Raw genomic sequence first — 16,204 nt, forward strand, 5'->3', positions numbered from 1 at the left:
TTTGCTGTTGAGAACTCCAAGCCTTTACAAAATTTTTTTGGTTTTGAAAATATTGAATATTGACATCTTCAGTTTTATGGGAATGGAAGCTATATATGTCCCTTGGTGCTCTGACCCCTGATGCTGGGGGTAAGGTGAGTCAGATGCAAAGGATCGGACATGAAGGGCACGCTCTCTTTCCCTTGGCAGGCCGAGATGGATCTGGTGGCCTGGGGCGTGGACCTGGCCTCCGTGGAGCAGCACATCAGCAGCCACAGAAGCATCCACAACTCCATCGGGGACTATCGCTGGCAACTGGACAAAATCAAAGCCGACCTGGTACTTTGAGATGTTTCATTTTTAGAGTCCTGAAAAAGCATACCTAAGGATTGTGTAGTTCCTCAATCCTGGGCATTTTTGTCTGAAAACATTAGCCTAAGATTTCTTCCCTAATGGACTGGAAACTTCTAAAAATCCCATTTCATAAATGGGAAGTGGACTTGGATAGACCTAGTAGAGATTTTGTTAACTCTTAAGGAAGAGGTAAGCAAAAGGCAAAGGGCATACACACGTGGATTTGTGCATAGTTTGTAGATGAGTATTTTTGGGGATGATAGGGTTTTTTTGTTTGTTTTGTTCAGAAAGCAGAGCATCTCTTCAAATAGAGAAAGCACAGCAGTCGTAGAGTTTTGTGTGCTTGGCGAATTCTTTCCTATGTGTCTCTTCCTGACACTTTTCCTTTGCTGAAAAGACTGGCTTGAAGCTGAGTCAAGAATTACGGCATGAAATAATCACCCGGTTTTAAGTGCCTGGTTCCCCCCAGATCTTCCTGCTTCTAAATCCCTCACTTTTTTTTTCTTTACTTCGACCAGAGATACTCATCTTCACTTCTTCTGTCTTTTTTCTCCCCTTACTTTTGTCCACCTGAGTATCTGACCAAATTTCTCCCTCTTTTCTCTAAGATCTAAAAGATGGTACCACCAGGCCAGTGGAGGGGGTGAGGGTTGCCTTCAAATCCAACTGGGAAAAAGTCCCCATGGGTAAAAGTTTCTATAGAGCAAACACTTCTTTCTACTGAATGATCTGAAGTCATTATCTGACAAAAAGGAGGTTTAGAAGGGTTGCTGTTTGTATACAAACCCACAAGGGGAATTAAATAATTACTCGCTGTTTATCTTCTTCTAGCGTGAGAAATCTGCCATCTACCAGTTGGAGGAGGAGTATGAAAACCTGCTGGTAAGCTGACTTATTTCTGACATCTCTGTGTTCCATTCCATTAAAATGGAGCATGCCTGGGCGTGAGGCACCTAATGACCGTGGGAGTACCTGAAAGTATATACTTAGGGCCTGTAGATGCTACTTTCATTTCTACTGCTGGGTTTCCTTTAGTAGTGAGTGTTAGAAGATTTTTTTCTGAAGACAGTACCCAGCGCTGTTCTGTTTGTAAGTTGAGTGTCACAGAGAGAAGGGGAGAGAGAGAAGCCTCAAGCAGACTCCCTGCTGAGCGTGGAACCTGACTCGGGACTTGATCCCAGGACCCTGAGATCATGACCTGACCCCAGCTGAAATCAACAGTCAGACACTCAACTGACTCGGCCACCCAGGCACCCCGGCAATGATCCTTTTTAAATAATGTGGCTAGCTGTGACACAATTGTCCTATTAGGTCTGGGTGTGACTTCCTTGAATTTTGGGAGTGCAGAAGAGGGCAGGAAAAGCTTAATTTATCTTTTTAAGATTTTATTTATTTATTTGACAGAGAGAGACATAGCGAGAGCAGGAACACAAGCAGGGGGAGTGGGAGAGGGAGAAGCAGGCTTCCCGCAGAGCAGGGAGCCCGATGTGGGACTCGATCCCAGGACCCTGGGATCATGACTTGAGCCGAAGGCAGACGCTTAATGACTGAGCCACCCAGGTGCCCTTAATTTATCCTTTTAAGATTCTAATTTTCCCTTTGTATTCTAAAACTAATTATTGAACCCAAGCATTAGTGCCTGAATCAAGACCCTCTTGAATTAGGTTATTCCATTGAATCTAAAATTACTCCCTGTTCATTGTTAAGTTTGGATGGGTCTTTTTTTACATACTAGGTGGTCAGTGAACATTTTATTGATTCATGTGATTGATTGATTGATTTAAATAATTAATTAAAATTTTTTTTTTATGTAAAAGGGACCACACAGACTTATCTCTGGAATCTGCAGAGAACACCATTAATGTGCATACTGTGATCCTAATGCTGCTTTTGAACTTCCTGTGTAGAAAGCGTCCTTTGAGAGGATGGATCACCTACGACAGCTGCAGAACATCATCCAGGCCACGTCCCGAGAGATCATGTGGATCAATGACTGTGAGGAGGAGGAGCTGCTCTATGACTGGAGTGATCGGAACACCAACATTGCCCAGAAGCAGGAGGCCTTCTCTGTAAGCTCGCCCCTCCTGGTTGTAGATGTGAGGCTCTTGCCTGGGATGGCCCTGAGATGGGGATGAATGGCCTTGCAATAACTTAATCAACTCCTTTGTCATTCAGCCTCTGTTGAAATGGTCATGGAGAGCCATTCCTTTCTGGAAGCTTTTCCGGTGACTTTAGAGGGGCAATGCATTGCTTAACATCCTGTAAGCCAGCAGATAGGGTCAGAATTAGGCGTTCAGATACCCCAGAGGGTGTGTAGCACAGTAGGATGGTGGATTAAAACCTATGTGTGGCTTTGGACAAGACATGTCACCATTGTGGCCTCTGCCATGTACTGGATGACCTCAAACGTCCTTTTTGGTCTTAATAATGCTATGATTCTTGAGGAAACCATAACACAATTCTTTGACATTGCTCATTTCCACAATGCAGTTTTGTGTTCTAAGTTCCCTTCAATATGGTGGAAGTGCTGGAAGGCTAATGGTGACTTGCTCTGAAGTGTTTGCTTTTCTTTCATTTATAGATACGCATGAGCCAACTGGAAGTTAAGGAAAAAGAGCTCAATAAGCTTAAACAAGAAAGTGACCAACTTGTCCTCAATCAGCATCCGGCTTCAGACAAAATTGAGGTAGGCTTCATGAGATTTATATTTTTATTAGAGAAAAAAAGGGAACTTTTTGTAAAGACTATACAGATGAATGATTCTTATCTGTCATAAAGCCATGACAAGTTTATTTTATATATTTTGCAATCAGCACGCTAGGCTGGCAGTTGGCAAGCATTTCTGGAAAGGACCAAATAATAAACATTTTAGGTCTGCAAACCATTTGGTTTCTGTCGAAATTACTTAACTCTGCCATATAGTGTGAAAGCAACCATAACAATATGTAAGTGAACAGGCATGGCTGTGTTCCAGTAAAACTTTATTTATAAATGCAGGCAGCGGGCCAGATGTGGCCCTTGGGCTGTGGCTTGCTGACCTCTGCCCTAGGCTCCCATCTGTGGGCTGTGCTCAAGGCTGACATTAGCTGGTATGACATCAACTGGTATGGCCATATTGGTTGTTAAAGAAAAAAAAACAAAGTATTTTCCTATCAGTTGGTGAGAGTCACTGCCTTAAGACCCTCAAGCCCTCTGCATGGGTTCCTTGGACTTGCCTGTCATCTTAGCAGCTGTATGGGAACAGGGTGCAGCGGAAGGACCCTGCTCCAGTGTCACCTCTAGTGTCTACTCTAATTCTGATTGGTCGGTAGCGATGCCATTTGAATGAGTATTTTGACAAATACTCCTAATTTGCTAAAACTGGTTTTAAAGTTTAATTTCTACCATACCATGAGTTCCCTGTTGGGAAATTCTGTTTTCACTTTTTAGAAAAACGTTTGCTTGATTTGGTAGTCAGTAAAAAAATGTTTCGTAGCTTTCAGTCGGGCTCACCTATCTATCAAAGAACGGATGTCCTTGGATGCCTGAGTGGTGATGTGACAGCTGATGTTTTCTTGCTTCAGGCCTATATGGACACTCTTCAGACACAGTGGAGCTGGATTCTTCAGATCACCAAGTGCATTGACGTTCACCTCAAAGAAAATGCTGCCTACTTTCAGGTTTTTATGCTTAGTAGTAATTTAATTGTCGTTTACGTCCTAATACCTTATTTTTTGGGATGTATTTTTTTAAAGCACCAAAAACAACCTTCAAAATATTTTACAAATACCATTTATTGGCTTTCAGTTTAGAGGAGCACAGACTGGTAACCCGGGCACCAGTCGCTCAGATGTCTCTTGCTGTCCCATGAGTTAATATCGTTTCTTTAGCCACCTGTTAAATAGACTCTGGGAAGGTAGTCCTTGACATGGAAATGCTAGATGTTGCTGTTTACTGACTGCCTTTTCATTAACATGTGATCACGCTCATCTTCAATAGTTTTTTGAAGAGGCCCAGTCAACCGAAGCCTACCTGAAGGGCCTTCAGGACTCCATCAGAAAGAAGTACCCCTGTGATAAGAACATGCCCCTGCAGCGCCTGCTGGAACAGATCAAAGAGCTGGAGGTATCATCACAGAGCAAAAACAGAGAGAATACTGATTACTTGGTGTGAAATTTCCTTTGGAAAAGCATACTTTAAATTCCATCCACATAGGCTTTTCACACAATGATAGTCTTTCCTGCCCACTCAATTCACGGCTATGTAGCTTCCGAAGTGGCTCATTATGAAAGGTCCCGAGAGTCCCTGCCCATAGAGGAATTTGTAGCTTTTTGGAGCTCCTACAAGGATAGCAATTTCTTATTTGTCATGTCGTAGCAGCTGTATTGGTGGCACTTGCAGCTCTTCTCTGAAATTCACAGAGTATCTATGTGATGAAAATACGATCTTATTTGCAATTGCAGAAAGAACGAGAGAAAATCCTCGAATACAAGCGTCAGGTACAGAACTTGGTAAACAAGTCCAAGAAGATCGTGCAGCTGAAACCACGGAACCCAGACTATAGAAGCAACAAACCCATTATTCTCAGGGCTCTCTGTGACTACAAACAAGACCAGGTGTGCACTCGGTTATTCAGAATGAAGCCCAAGTTTTCCCTTTCTTTACACAGAGAGTTTTGCCAATAGAGGGAGTCGAGTTTAATCCAGGTTTCAGGGAGCAGCATAGAAAATGCCTTTCTTTCATACACAAAGCAGCAAGCTGTGGAAATGCAGTAGCTCTGTTCTAAGTCCTAGCAGAGTTTTTAATAATTAGGACAGCGGTTATTTATAGACTATTTATTTTATTTTATTTTTTGGTAAAGATTTTATTTATTTGAGAGAGAGAGAGAGAGAGACAGAGAGCGGGAGCAGGAGGAGGGGCAGAGGGAGAGGGAGAAGCAGACTCCCCGCTGAGCAGAGAGCCTGATGAGGGGCTCGATCTCAGGACCCTGGGAGCATGACCTGAGCCAAAGGCAGACGCTTAACAGACTAAGCCACCCAGGCGTCCCTAGACTATTCATTTTAAGTCTTAATACTTCTTCTAATATGCAAAACTTTATTTGTGATTACCCTTTAAATCTTAAATTTTAAAGTCTTTAAATTTCTTGAAAGATCTTTGAATTTCTGACATAAAAGAAATGAGAAATGTGACCATTATGCTGCATATGAAGTGACTATCATTGCAGATTTTCTGCAGTCACTGAGCCCATCAACTCTGCGGGCTCTGCAGTAAATACAAGCATCTACATGGAAAGATGACTTGGTTTTGCTAGTTATTTATGTAATTCCCACAGCTCTGATTTCTTATAAAAATTACGGAGGGTTTAAGAAATACGATCAGTTGCTTAGATAAATGTTCTAAAACAATGGAATTTATTCTGGCAGGAAAAAATATTTTTCCTTGCATGGAAAGGAGAAGTTGAAATAGAGATTGAAATATGTAAATATCAAGCTGGTCACATTTCACCAGTGAGGATAGTTGTCATTTTCGAAGTGTACCCCTTTCAAGAAGCTATGGAGTTAATTTAAAAAATAAGGTGTTTGGATGGTGGAGTTAATTTAGAAAGTTGTTTTTCTGGGGACCTGATGCCAGAATTTCTTGTTTTTACTTCTAAATTTTAAGAGTGACTGCATGAGGCAAGTGACTTCGCATAGTAAATCTAAAATGTAAAATATGAACTCAAAAATAGGAAAGCTATGGGGTGAATTTTTGCTTTGTAAAAGGATTTCTCACTTTACTGATGGATTCCCCAGGCTGTCTTTGGAAAGTTACTTTACCTAATTCACTTTATACACACCTTTTAGGCTCTGGTGCATTATTTAAAGCATCAGTATTGTTGGGATGTATAAAGATCATCTTCATTTAAAGAAAAATAATAAGGGGCACCTGGGTAGCTTAGTCAGTTAAGCATCTGACTCTTGATCTCGACTCAGGTCATTATCTCATTGTTGTGAGTTCAAGCCCCATGTTGGGCTCCACACTGGGCGTGGAGCCTATTTAAAAAAAATAAAATAAAATAAAGAAAAATAATAAGGTAAAAGCGCAAATGGTTTGCACAGTTTTATCTCTATTTCTCTCTTTGAGAAAAAAAGATAAGCATGTGTACTCATGAGTAAAGCCAAAACACGGGCCACTTGCCTTACAGAAAATCGTGCACAAAGGGGATGAGTGCATCCTGAAGGACAATAATGAGCGCAGCAAGTGGTACGTGACGGGTCCTGGAGGTGTGGACATGCTCGTCCCTTCTGTCGGTCTGATTATCCCTCCTCCGAATCCTCTGGCCATAGACCTCTCTTGCAAGTAAGTTGTTGAAGTTTCTAGTAGCCACAACGTGAATGCGAGTGTAGAGAAATAGGGCAAGTGCTTATACGAAAAACACATACTCTTTTTCACTAAAATCCCCTCCCTTGAAAAAAGGAGCCTCAGGAAGGTCCCCTTGCATTATTATGTGACTTTATGTTGAAGATTCTATAGTTTTTATTGGAAGGTAAAAGAGAATGTCTGACTGTGTACGGGGACCAGAGGAAACAATTCTTTTTTTTAAAATAGTAAATATTTAACGTGTAAATATTAAACAACACACTACTGCACAAGCAGTGGGCCAGATAAGAAATCAAATGGCAAATCAAAATATGTCTCAAAACAAAAGAAAAAACCCCACAATATTCCAAAACCTATGGGATGCAGCAAAAGCAGACATTACAGTAGAAATTTACCTGTGAATGCTTGTATTAAGAAAAAAAGTTCAAATAAACAACTTAACAGTATACCACAAGGAACCAGGAGAAGAAGAAACCTAGCTGAAATTTAACAGAGGAAGGAAAGAACAAAGAAAAATCAGAAATAAATAAAATCAAGACCAGAATAAACAATAACATAACATTGAAAGTAATAATCAGTTTTTCCAAAAAGAGAAACAAAATTGGCAATGCTTTAACTACATTAGCTAAGGGGGGAAAAAAAGAGAAAAGACTCAAAAATCAAAATGAGAAATGGAAGAGAAAACAGTATAACAGTTAACCACAGAAATACATAGTGTGATAACAGATTACTCTAAAGAATTATATATTAACAAATCAGATAACTTAGGGGGGAAAAAAACCCAGATAATTCCTAAAAATGCACGAGTTACCAAGACTGAATCATGAATCTTGAATCCAAGTAATAGGAAATCTTCATAGACCAATAACAAGAATGAAAGTTGAATTAGGAATCAAAAATCTCCTGGCCCAGAAAAGCTCAAGACCACATTAAAAATATATACTTTATGACAATCTTTATCAAAATCTTACAAATAATGGAATAGAGGAAACACATTCAAAATCATTCCATGAGGCCATATTACCCTAACCAAAGCAGGATAAAAATACAAAAACAAGAGTCTAATTTGTCCCATATAAATAGTTACTCCGACTTTCTTTTGACATCCATTTGCATAATAAATATTTCTCTACCCCCTCACCTTCACTCTGTAGCTGTTAGTCTAAAATGATTCTCTTGTAGGCAGCATATAGATGGGTCTTGTTTTTTTTTTCTTTTAATCTGTTCTGACATGCTATGACTTTTGGTTAGAGCATTTAGTCCATTTATATTCAAAGTAATTATTGATAGATATGTATTTATTGCCATTTTATTACTTGTTTTGTCATTGTTTCTGGAGATATTCTCTAATCCTTTCTTGTCTTTGTCACTTTTTGTTTCTCCTTTGCACTCAAAGAGTGTCCTTTAATATTTCCTGCAGGGCTGGTTTAGTGGTCATAAACTCCTTTAGTTTTTGTTTGTCTGGGAAACTATCTCTCCTATTCTGAGTGACAGCCTTGCTGGATAGAGTATTCTTGGCTGCAGCCTTTTCCCATTCAGTACTTTGACTATATCATGCCACTCCCTCTGGCTTGCCAAGTTTCTGTTGAGAAATCTCCAGCTAGCCTTACAGGTTTTCCCTTGTAAGTTAAGGACTTCTTTTGTCTTGCTGCTTTGAAGATTTTTTTCTTTATCACTCTTTTGCGAATTTAATTACAATATGTTTGGTGTTGGCCTGCTATTGTTGATTTTGATGGGAGTTCTCTGTGCCTCCTGGGTCCAGATGTCTGTGAGGAAACAATTCCTACCATGTATCTTGAAGGCATTGTTTCAGAGTTCTTCTTCCCTTTTTAGACTATCAGTAGTTTTGCAGTTAGCCACAAACATAAAATGCCCTTCATATAAATACCTGCTCATCAACAGGCAGGTAGAGCATTCATTGTACCGATTGTCCACGGCAGATTCTTGTCCACCTTTTATTATGGAAATCCTCAGCCATACACAGAATAAGGAAGGTAGCATAAACAAGCCCATGTGCTCACTTCCAAGCTGCAGTAGCCATCAGCATCCCATGAGCGGTTTCTCCCTGTCATCCTGCATGGTGTCAGACTTCTGTCTATTAAAAAGTTGCTGACAAACAACACAAGAACAAAGAAATGTATATTTTGACCCAAAGTGAATTACCTCTACTAATGTCGTTCACTGAGAATGAGCTTTTGGGGAATAACTTAGTCCAGATCCATTGAAATGTTGAGTGTTTAAAAAGTAGACATTTGCCCATTACTCTGTTAGTTCTTAGGGACTCCAGTGTGTTTTCCCCTTGTGCCTTCTAGGATTGAGCAGTACTATGAGGCCATCTTGGCTCTGTGGAACCAGCTGTACATCAACATGAAGAGCCTGGTGTCCTGGCACTACTGCATGATCGACATCGAGAAAATCAGGGCCATGACCATCGCCAAGGTATATCCTCAGGACCACTCGGGCTGCCTGGAGGAGGCTCCATGCTGCTCCCGTGGTCCCTAGGCAGACCTCCTAGCAGTGCAGCTGATGCTTTTGTATCTCATCAGGAGAGTTAGCTCAGCCTGCCTGAGTGGTTAGGGTCCATCCCACATAGAATGGGAGGGATTCACAAGTGGTTGGCTCTGGTACAAACAGAAGTACGAATTAAAGTTCCCTGACAAGCCAGAAGTACCGTGGAAAAGGCATGTAGTCCTGTAATACCCTGGATCTTATTCTCCTTTGATGTGATGGAAAGCTAGGTCATAAATTATCAACTGGATATCACAAATAAAAGGTGGGATAGAATTCTTGAAATAACACCCAGAGCATTACTTCTCTAGATCAGGGGTTTTCAAGTTATGGTCTGAAGAATCCCAGCTTAAGGGGGTCCTCGAGGGATGACAGGACCAGCAGAGGGGAGAGAGGCTCAGAATGGATACATCTGGTGCTCCCCCTTACTCCCCGTTTTCTCTTTTCAGTCAGAGCAGCTTTGCTATGATCTGCTTTAGATTTGCGACTTCTGAGTAATATTTCCTTTGGTGAATAAAATTCTGCAGGAAAAAAATAGACAACCCAGTGCTCTGGCTCTGAGGAGCAATCTTGGAATCCTCAAGGACCTTTTATATCTTTTTTTTTTTTAAGATTTATTTATTTGAGAGAGAGAAAGAGAGAGAGAGAGCACAAGAGGGGGAAGGGGCAGAGGGAGAGGGAGAATCTCAGGCAGACTCCGCACTGAGCGCAGAGCCTGATGTGGGGCTTGACCTCACAACCTTGAGATCACGACCTGAGCCGAAACCAAGAGTCAGGTGCTTAACTGACTGCGCCACCGAGGAGCCCCAAAGACCTTTTCTATCTTAATCGGCCTTTGAAAGTATTGCCTTAAGTCCCCACTAGCATAGGGCTTTTTCCAACACTCTTCTTGGTCACGCTATGGGGACAATCAAACACTCCTGCCTGGTTTACTTCCAGCTGAAAACGATGCGGCAGGAAGATTACATGAAGACAATATCTGACCTTGAGCTGCATTACCAAGAGTTCATCAGGAACAGCCAGGGCTCGGAGATGTTTGGAGATGATGATAAGCGGAAGATGCAGTCTCAGTTCACGGATGCCCAGAAGCACTACCAGACCCTGGTCATACAGCTCCCTGGTCACCCCCAGCACCAGACAGGTGTGCAGCGTCTTTCTCTTTGTATCCACCACACACACAGCTTTAACAGAAAGTAGTTCACTTACAACTAGTTTCAGAATCACTTCTTCGGGAAATAACATATCAAAAGTCACCTATACACTAAATTTTCAGAATCAAATCAAAGGAGGGAGCTACAGTTTGCACAGTATGGGTATTTTTTGAGGCCAAGCACCCTTCCAGCTAGGAATTCTCTGATTTTTGCTGCCCTAACATGTTTTTACAGTAACCACAACTGAAATCACTCATCATAGTTCCTGCCAAGATCTCAACCATAATAAAGTGATTGAAACCAACAGAGAAAATGACAAGCAGGAAACATGGATGCTGATGGAGCTCCAGAAGGTTCGCAGGCAGATGGAACACTGTGAGAGCAGAATGACCCTTAAAAACATCCTTCTAGCCGACCAAGGGTCTACGCACCACATCACAGTGAAAATAAATGAGCTCAAGGTGGGCATCCAGTACTGTTTTGCTTCATTCCAGCTATATTTGAATTTATCTGCAAACTAATTAAAAAAACTACTGGTTTAAATATTTATAGAGAAGAAGCACTAATTTTCAAGAAAACAGGCTGCTGGCAGGATTTCTTTTTTTCTCTCCCATGCCTCCAAATTTGTAGAAGGTTACTAGGCTGGGGATTAAGCCACCTTTGTGTTGGTTTATGGGTTGCTGAACCAGGCTACAGTGTTTCCCTTTGTGGGACATCGTTGTACTTCATTCATTTTTAAAGTTTTCATAAACATTAATTTGGTTGCTGTCTGAAACCACCTGTGATACGGGCTAAACAGGTGGAATTATTATAGACAGGAGACTGACACGGAGAGATTTGATGGGGCAGGGGAGGGGGGGCTGGTAAAAGCTCAAAGCCATGGACAGAGCTGGGGCTGTAGCCCCAGTGTTTTAACTCCCCTCACCGGGATCTTTTCTGCTCAGCCACACCTGGGCACCACATTAGGAAATGCAAGGTATATATCCTAAGAAAGAGGGCCATGTTTACACAGTGCCGATAAGGCCTCCCTGAAGAAGGAAATGAAATGTCAGTTCTGTCTCTTGAGTCTTTTCCATTTAGTGGACTTGTTCGGGACAAAAAATGATGATAAGAATCAGACAATTAAATCTAGCACTTTCCTTCTTTTTTTGAACAGAGTGTGCAGAATGATTCTCAAGCAATTGCTGAAGTTCTCAACCAGCTCAAAGATATGCTAGCGAACTTCAGAGGTTCAGAAAAATACTGCTATTTACAGAATGAGGTATTTGGACTGTTCCAGAAACTGGAAAACATCAATGGTGTTACAGATGGCTACTTAAACAGGTAAACGCGACTGACCTCGATCACAGACATTTTGCTGTTCTCAAGCTTCAGTTTGTCAGACTTCATTCGCTTTCTATGCTTGACTCACTGTGGCCTTGTCTTCCAGTTTCTCGGTTCACTACAGGCTTACTTACACTCTTCTGTGCTTCTGAGAGAGGGTCCTCTAGCCTCGGTGTTCATTCCACCGTGGTGAGATCTAGTGCATCTTACAGCTAAGGTATATCTGTAATAGCCAGGACTTCGAAACTTCAGTGAAGGCGCAAGGGCTGTCTGAGTCATGGTGCAGGGGCAGAGGGAGGGAGTTGATTCCTCCTGCAGCTTGTAAAATGGGCAAAATGAATTTTTATTGGCTTTAACGTTCTTTCATTAGTAGTGGCCAGAGCCAAACCTTCAAAGGCTAATTACATCACCGGCAATGTTCTTGGCCTCCTTGGCTCTTTACAGCTTATGCACGGTGAGAGCTCTACTCCAGGCTATCCTGCAGACAGAAGACATGCTGAAGGTGTACGAAGCCAGACTCACCGAAGAGGAAACCGTGTGCCTGGATCTGGATAAAGTGGAAGCTTACCGCTGTGGGCTGAAGGTAACCGAAGTTATATCCTGTTATCACAGTGCCCCGGGTTATGGGAAATAATGCAGGACTGCTCAGTCCCCAATCCTGAGGCTTCACTAAGTGTTTATGAGTCTTGAAGATTCCTGGATTTCACTGGCCATACATGGTTGACGTCTGTCTTTATCTCTAGGACACTGTTTTCCAAAGCGTGCTAGTAGGAACTATGTGCATAGGTAATTTGTGGTGAGATTAGTTTGGGGAATGCAGAGTTGAACCTAATTAAACTGGTTTCTTTACTACAGGACTTCTCTTCCTCTTCAAGAACGTTCATATGTGTTATAATTATTCAGGAATGGAATAGAGTATGGTATTCAGCATTCGCAAACAAATGAATTTCTCACACCGAATCTTTTATTAATGGGGTAGCGTAAGGAAGTAGATCATGGACATAAATATTGGAAAATGCAATCAGTAAATACATCTTCCTGGATTGATTATCACTTAAAAATACAAGTATTCCAAGAGATTAATTTGTACTCTTTTCTTTCTCCTGTGACAGAAAATCAAAAATGACTTGAACTTGAAGAAGTCCTTGTTGGCCACAATGAAGACAGAGCTGCAGAAAGCCCAGCAGATCCACTCCCAGACCTCACAGCAGTATCCACTCTATGGCCTGGATCTGGGCAAGTTCAGTGACAAAGTCACACAGCTGACAGACCGCTGGCAAAAAATAGATAAACAGATAGACTACAGGTGTGCCAACGTCTTTCCCTGCTTTCTTCCCATTTGGTTGTTCCAAGATAATGTCACTTGAAGTAATCACTATAAAAGTAGTGGTTTGGTTTGGTGTCTAAGGTAGGCACAAGGGGCTCTCTGTTCTTGGACTGCCTGGAGGTAGCTTTGTTGGCAATGGGAAGTAGCTAAATCACAATAGACCAGCTTGAATCAACCCATATCAGGTGCTCTCCAGGCTCTTAGGAAGAAGCGGAAGCCATTGATCAGTCTCTTTTGGGCCCTGTAAACTCTTGTTAGGACTGTTGGAAGGAGTAGATGCTTTGAGTGAGTGTTCTTCTGAAATGTAAGAAAATTACATCTTATACAAAAGAAATGCCTTATTCCAAATGAAGGTTTAAAAGTATCCTGAATTTTGATGTAGTTCCTTTTAGTAACTACTTTTTGAAAACATCTTTATTGATCAAAACCAACCAAACAAACATCTTTATTGGTAACTAATTCACGTGTCATACAGTTCACCCATTGGAAGTATACAGTCCAGTGGATTTTAGTGTATCAGAAAGGTGTAACCATCACCACAATCAACATCTACAACATTTTCTTTCCCCTACAAAAAATGCCCCATTCCCATTAGCAGTCACTCCCCATTACCTCCCAACCCTCTGGCCCCAAGCAACTGCCTGTCTTCCCTCTGTCTCTGTAGATTTGCCTATTCTGGACATTTCCTATGAATGGAATCAGACAATGTGTGGTCCTTTGTGACTGTTTTTCCCATTCAGCATAATGTTTTCAAGGTTCCTCCCTAGTGTGGCATGTATCAGTCCTTCATTCCTTTTTATGATTGAATAATATTCTATCATATGGCTATACCACATTTTATTTATTCCTTCATCCGTTGATGATTTTTTGGCTATCATGAAAGACATCACTAGGAACATTCATGTAGAACTTTTCGTATGGGTGTGTGTTTTCAGGTCTCTTGGGCATGCAGCAGGTAGAATTACTGGGTGATACTGTGTGATATCATGTGATAACTCTGTTAAATGCTTTCAGGAACAGTAGCATTGCTTTAATAATTTTATCCTGTTTCTCCAGACTGTGGGACTTGGAGAAACAAATTAAGCAACTGAGGAATTACCGTGATAACTATCAGGCTTTCTGCAAGTGGCTCTATGATGCCAAACGCCGCCAGGATTCCTTAGAATCCATGAAGTTTGCTGACTCCAACACAGTCATGCGATTTTTGAATGAGCAGAAGGTACAAGCCAATTTCTCTTTCCCTTAGATAACGCTGGGTGTGAGCTGTGTTTTCCTCTGGTTTTCATAGCAGTACCTAGGTTCGAAACGATATTTAATATTACTAGTTCATTTTGTGAATGCTTGCAGAAGGCCCAAAGGGGGGAAAAAAACAATTGAGATACAAAGAAATCAATTATGAACTAGAAATAATGTAATATTGTAGCAAAGTATCTTTACAAATTGAGGTGTTAGGATCAGAAGAGAGCACAGATTAGAAAGTTTCCTCTTAGAGAAAAAAAGTTGAAGATTTCGTGCTTCTCTTTTCTGAAAAGAAAACATGCTCATCTCCTAAGGTTTAACTGTGAGAACGTGAGGTCATTGAATGTAGAAATAAACTGAGGAAAAACAGTTGTTCGACAGTGAAATAACATTTGTGTAAAATTATTTATACACTTTGATGTTTATGAATACTTTATTTTTTATATAGAACTTGCACAATGAAATATGTGGCAAACGAGACAAATCAGAAGAAGTACAAAAAATTGCCGAACTTTGTGCAAATTCGATTAAGGTATGTTAGCTTCGACAAAGGATGTTGGCATTTCTTTTTTTTTTTTTAGATTTTATTTATTTATTTGACAGAGAGAGTGAGAGAGCACAAGCAAAGGGAGCAGCAGAGGGAAAGGGAGAAGCAGGCTTCCCACTGAGCAGGGAGCCTGACACGGGGCTTGATCCCAGGACCCTGAGATCATGACCTGAGCCGAAGGCAGATGCTTAACCATCTGAGCCACCCAGGTGCCCCGAATGTTGGCATTTCATCAAGAATAAATATTAACTGTGTTTGCTTCAGCAGCACATGTACTGAAATTGGAATGATACAGAGAATATTAGCATGTTCCATATTTTAAAAATCTCTATTATTAACTGCATTATTTTCTGATTTACTTTAAAGAGCACACACCTTTTTTTTTAATTTTAAAGATTTTTTTATTTTTTATTTTTTAGAGAGAGCGCATGTGCATGCACGTGCGTGAGCAGGGGGAAGGGCAGAGGGAGAGGGAGAAAGAGAATCCCAAGTAGACTCCAGGCTGAGCACAGAGCCTGATGTGGGGCTCGATCTCAGGACCTGAGCCAAAATCAAGAGTCAAATGTTTAACAGACTGAGCCACCCAGGCACCCCAAAGACTATAAACTTCTTGAGGATAGCAATTATGGCTTTTATGTATTCTTTCCTGAACAGGCCGTAGAAAGTTTGTTATCCATTAACTTGAATTCATTGCACATTGGCAATATCTGCGGGAATGAGCTGGTCTTCATTCTTTACACTGGTAGTATGTGCAAAAATCTTCATTTGGTATATAAAGATGTACTACTTGGTTTAATAATGTAATATTAGCTACTTGGACACTATCAGTACATGACAGCCTTTGGGCTTGGTCATTAGAAATACGGCTTGATGATTTAAAACCATGGAATTGTAGCTGTCAGTGACTCTTTTAAGCCCATTAGGTAGGTTTATCTTAAACTTTTTTATTCGGCAGGATTATGAACTCCAGCTTGCATCATACACCTCAGGCCTGGAGACTCTGCTGAACATACCTATCAAGAGAACCATGGTGCAGTCTCCCTCTGGTGTGATTCTGCAAGAGGTAAATATGTTATTACATATTTCTTAGTTGCCCCTCCTGCATCTTCTCTTTTCCCTGTCCCCTTCCTGTCTTCCATGCAGACCCGGAATGCACCCCTTGTTACAGTGTATCCATTCAAAACAGGTTTAATAGCAGGTTATGCTCCCTTAGAGTGAGCCATCAATACCTGATGCATTTTAGGAAATGGTCAGTGGAAGTCTGTATCTAGTGTTTCTATGCTAGAATCTTTGCAGAAACTGGGCTTAAGTTCTAGGTTTAATGAGGGAGGCTTTTAACAAGTGGAAAGTGTCTAGTAGATTTTTTAAAAGACAGCTTCTTCCCAAAGATGTCAGAGAACATCACCTGTCAGATGGCTTAGGAGAAACACCCTAGAG

The 16,204-nt window shown here is 41.1% G+C and overlaps 1 protein-coding gene across 2 annotated transcripts in view; it reads left to right on the top strand.

The window, feature by feature from the left end:
• The window catches only part of DSP (desmoplakin), a 44,285-nt gene that overhangs the window by 19,859 nt on the left and 8,222 nt on the right, over positions 1 to 16,204 (top strand). For both annotated transcript variants that reach the window (XM_025890973.2, XM_025890974.2), the window contains exons 5-21: positions 190 to 318; positions 1,165 to 1,215; positions 2,241 to 2,402; positions 2,915 to 3,019; positions 3,897 to 3,992; positions 4,312 to 4,437; positions 4,776 to 4,928; positions 6,497 to 6,651; positions 8,985 to 9,111; positions 10,120 to 10,321; positions 10,566 to 10,792; positions 11,488 to 11,654; positions 12,099 to 12,237; positions 12,767 to 12,960; positions 14,038 to 14,200; positions 14,669 to 14,752; positions 15,723 to 15,830. In XM_025890973.2, coding sequence (XP_025746758.1) covers positions 190 to 318; positions 1,165 to 1,215; positions 2,241 to 2,402; positions 2,915 to 3,019; positions 3,897 to 3,992; positions 4,312 to 4,437; positions 4,776 to 4,928; positions 6,497 to 6,651; positions 8,985 to 9,111; positions 10,120 to 10,321; positions 10,566 to 10,792; positions 11,488 to 11,654; positions 12,099 to 12,237; positions 12,767 to 12,960; positions 14,038 to 14,200; positions 14,669 to 14,752; positions 15,723 to 15,830 — 2,388 coding nt within the window. The remainder of the gene's footprint in view (positions 1 to 189; positions 319 to 1,164; positions 1,216 to 2,240; positions 2,403 to 2,914; positions 3,020 to 3,896; positions 3,993 to 4,311; positions 4,438 to 4,775; positions 4,929 to 6,496; positions 6,652 to 8,984; positions 9,112 to 10,119; positions 10,322 to 10,565; positions 10,793 to 11,487; positions 11,655 to 12,098; positions 12,238 to 12,766; positions 12,961 to 14,037; positions 14,201 to 14,668; positions 14,753 to 15,722; positions 15,831 to 16,204) is intronic.

This window comes from Callorhinus ursinus, unplaced genomic scaffold (genome assembly GCF_003265705.2).
Source record: "Callorhinus ursinus isolate GAN/ISIS: 27379988/994484 unplaced genomic scaffold, GSC_fseal_2.0 scaffold26, whole genome shotgun sequence".
NCBI lineage: Eukaryota > Metazoa > Chordata > Mammalia > Carnivora > Otariidae > Callorhinus > Callorhinus ursinus.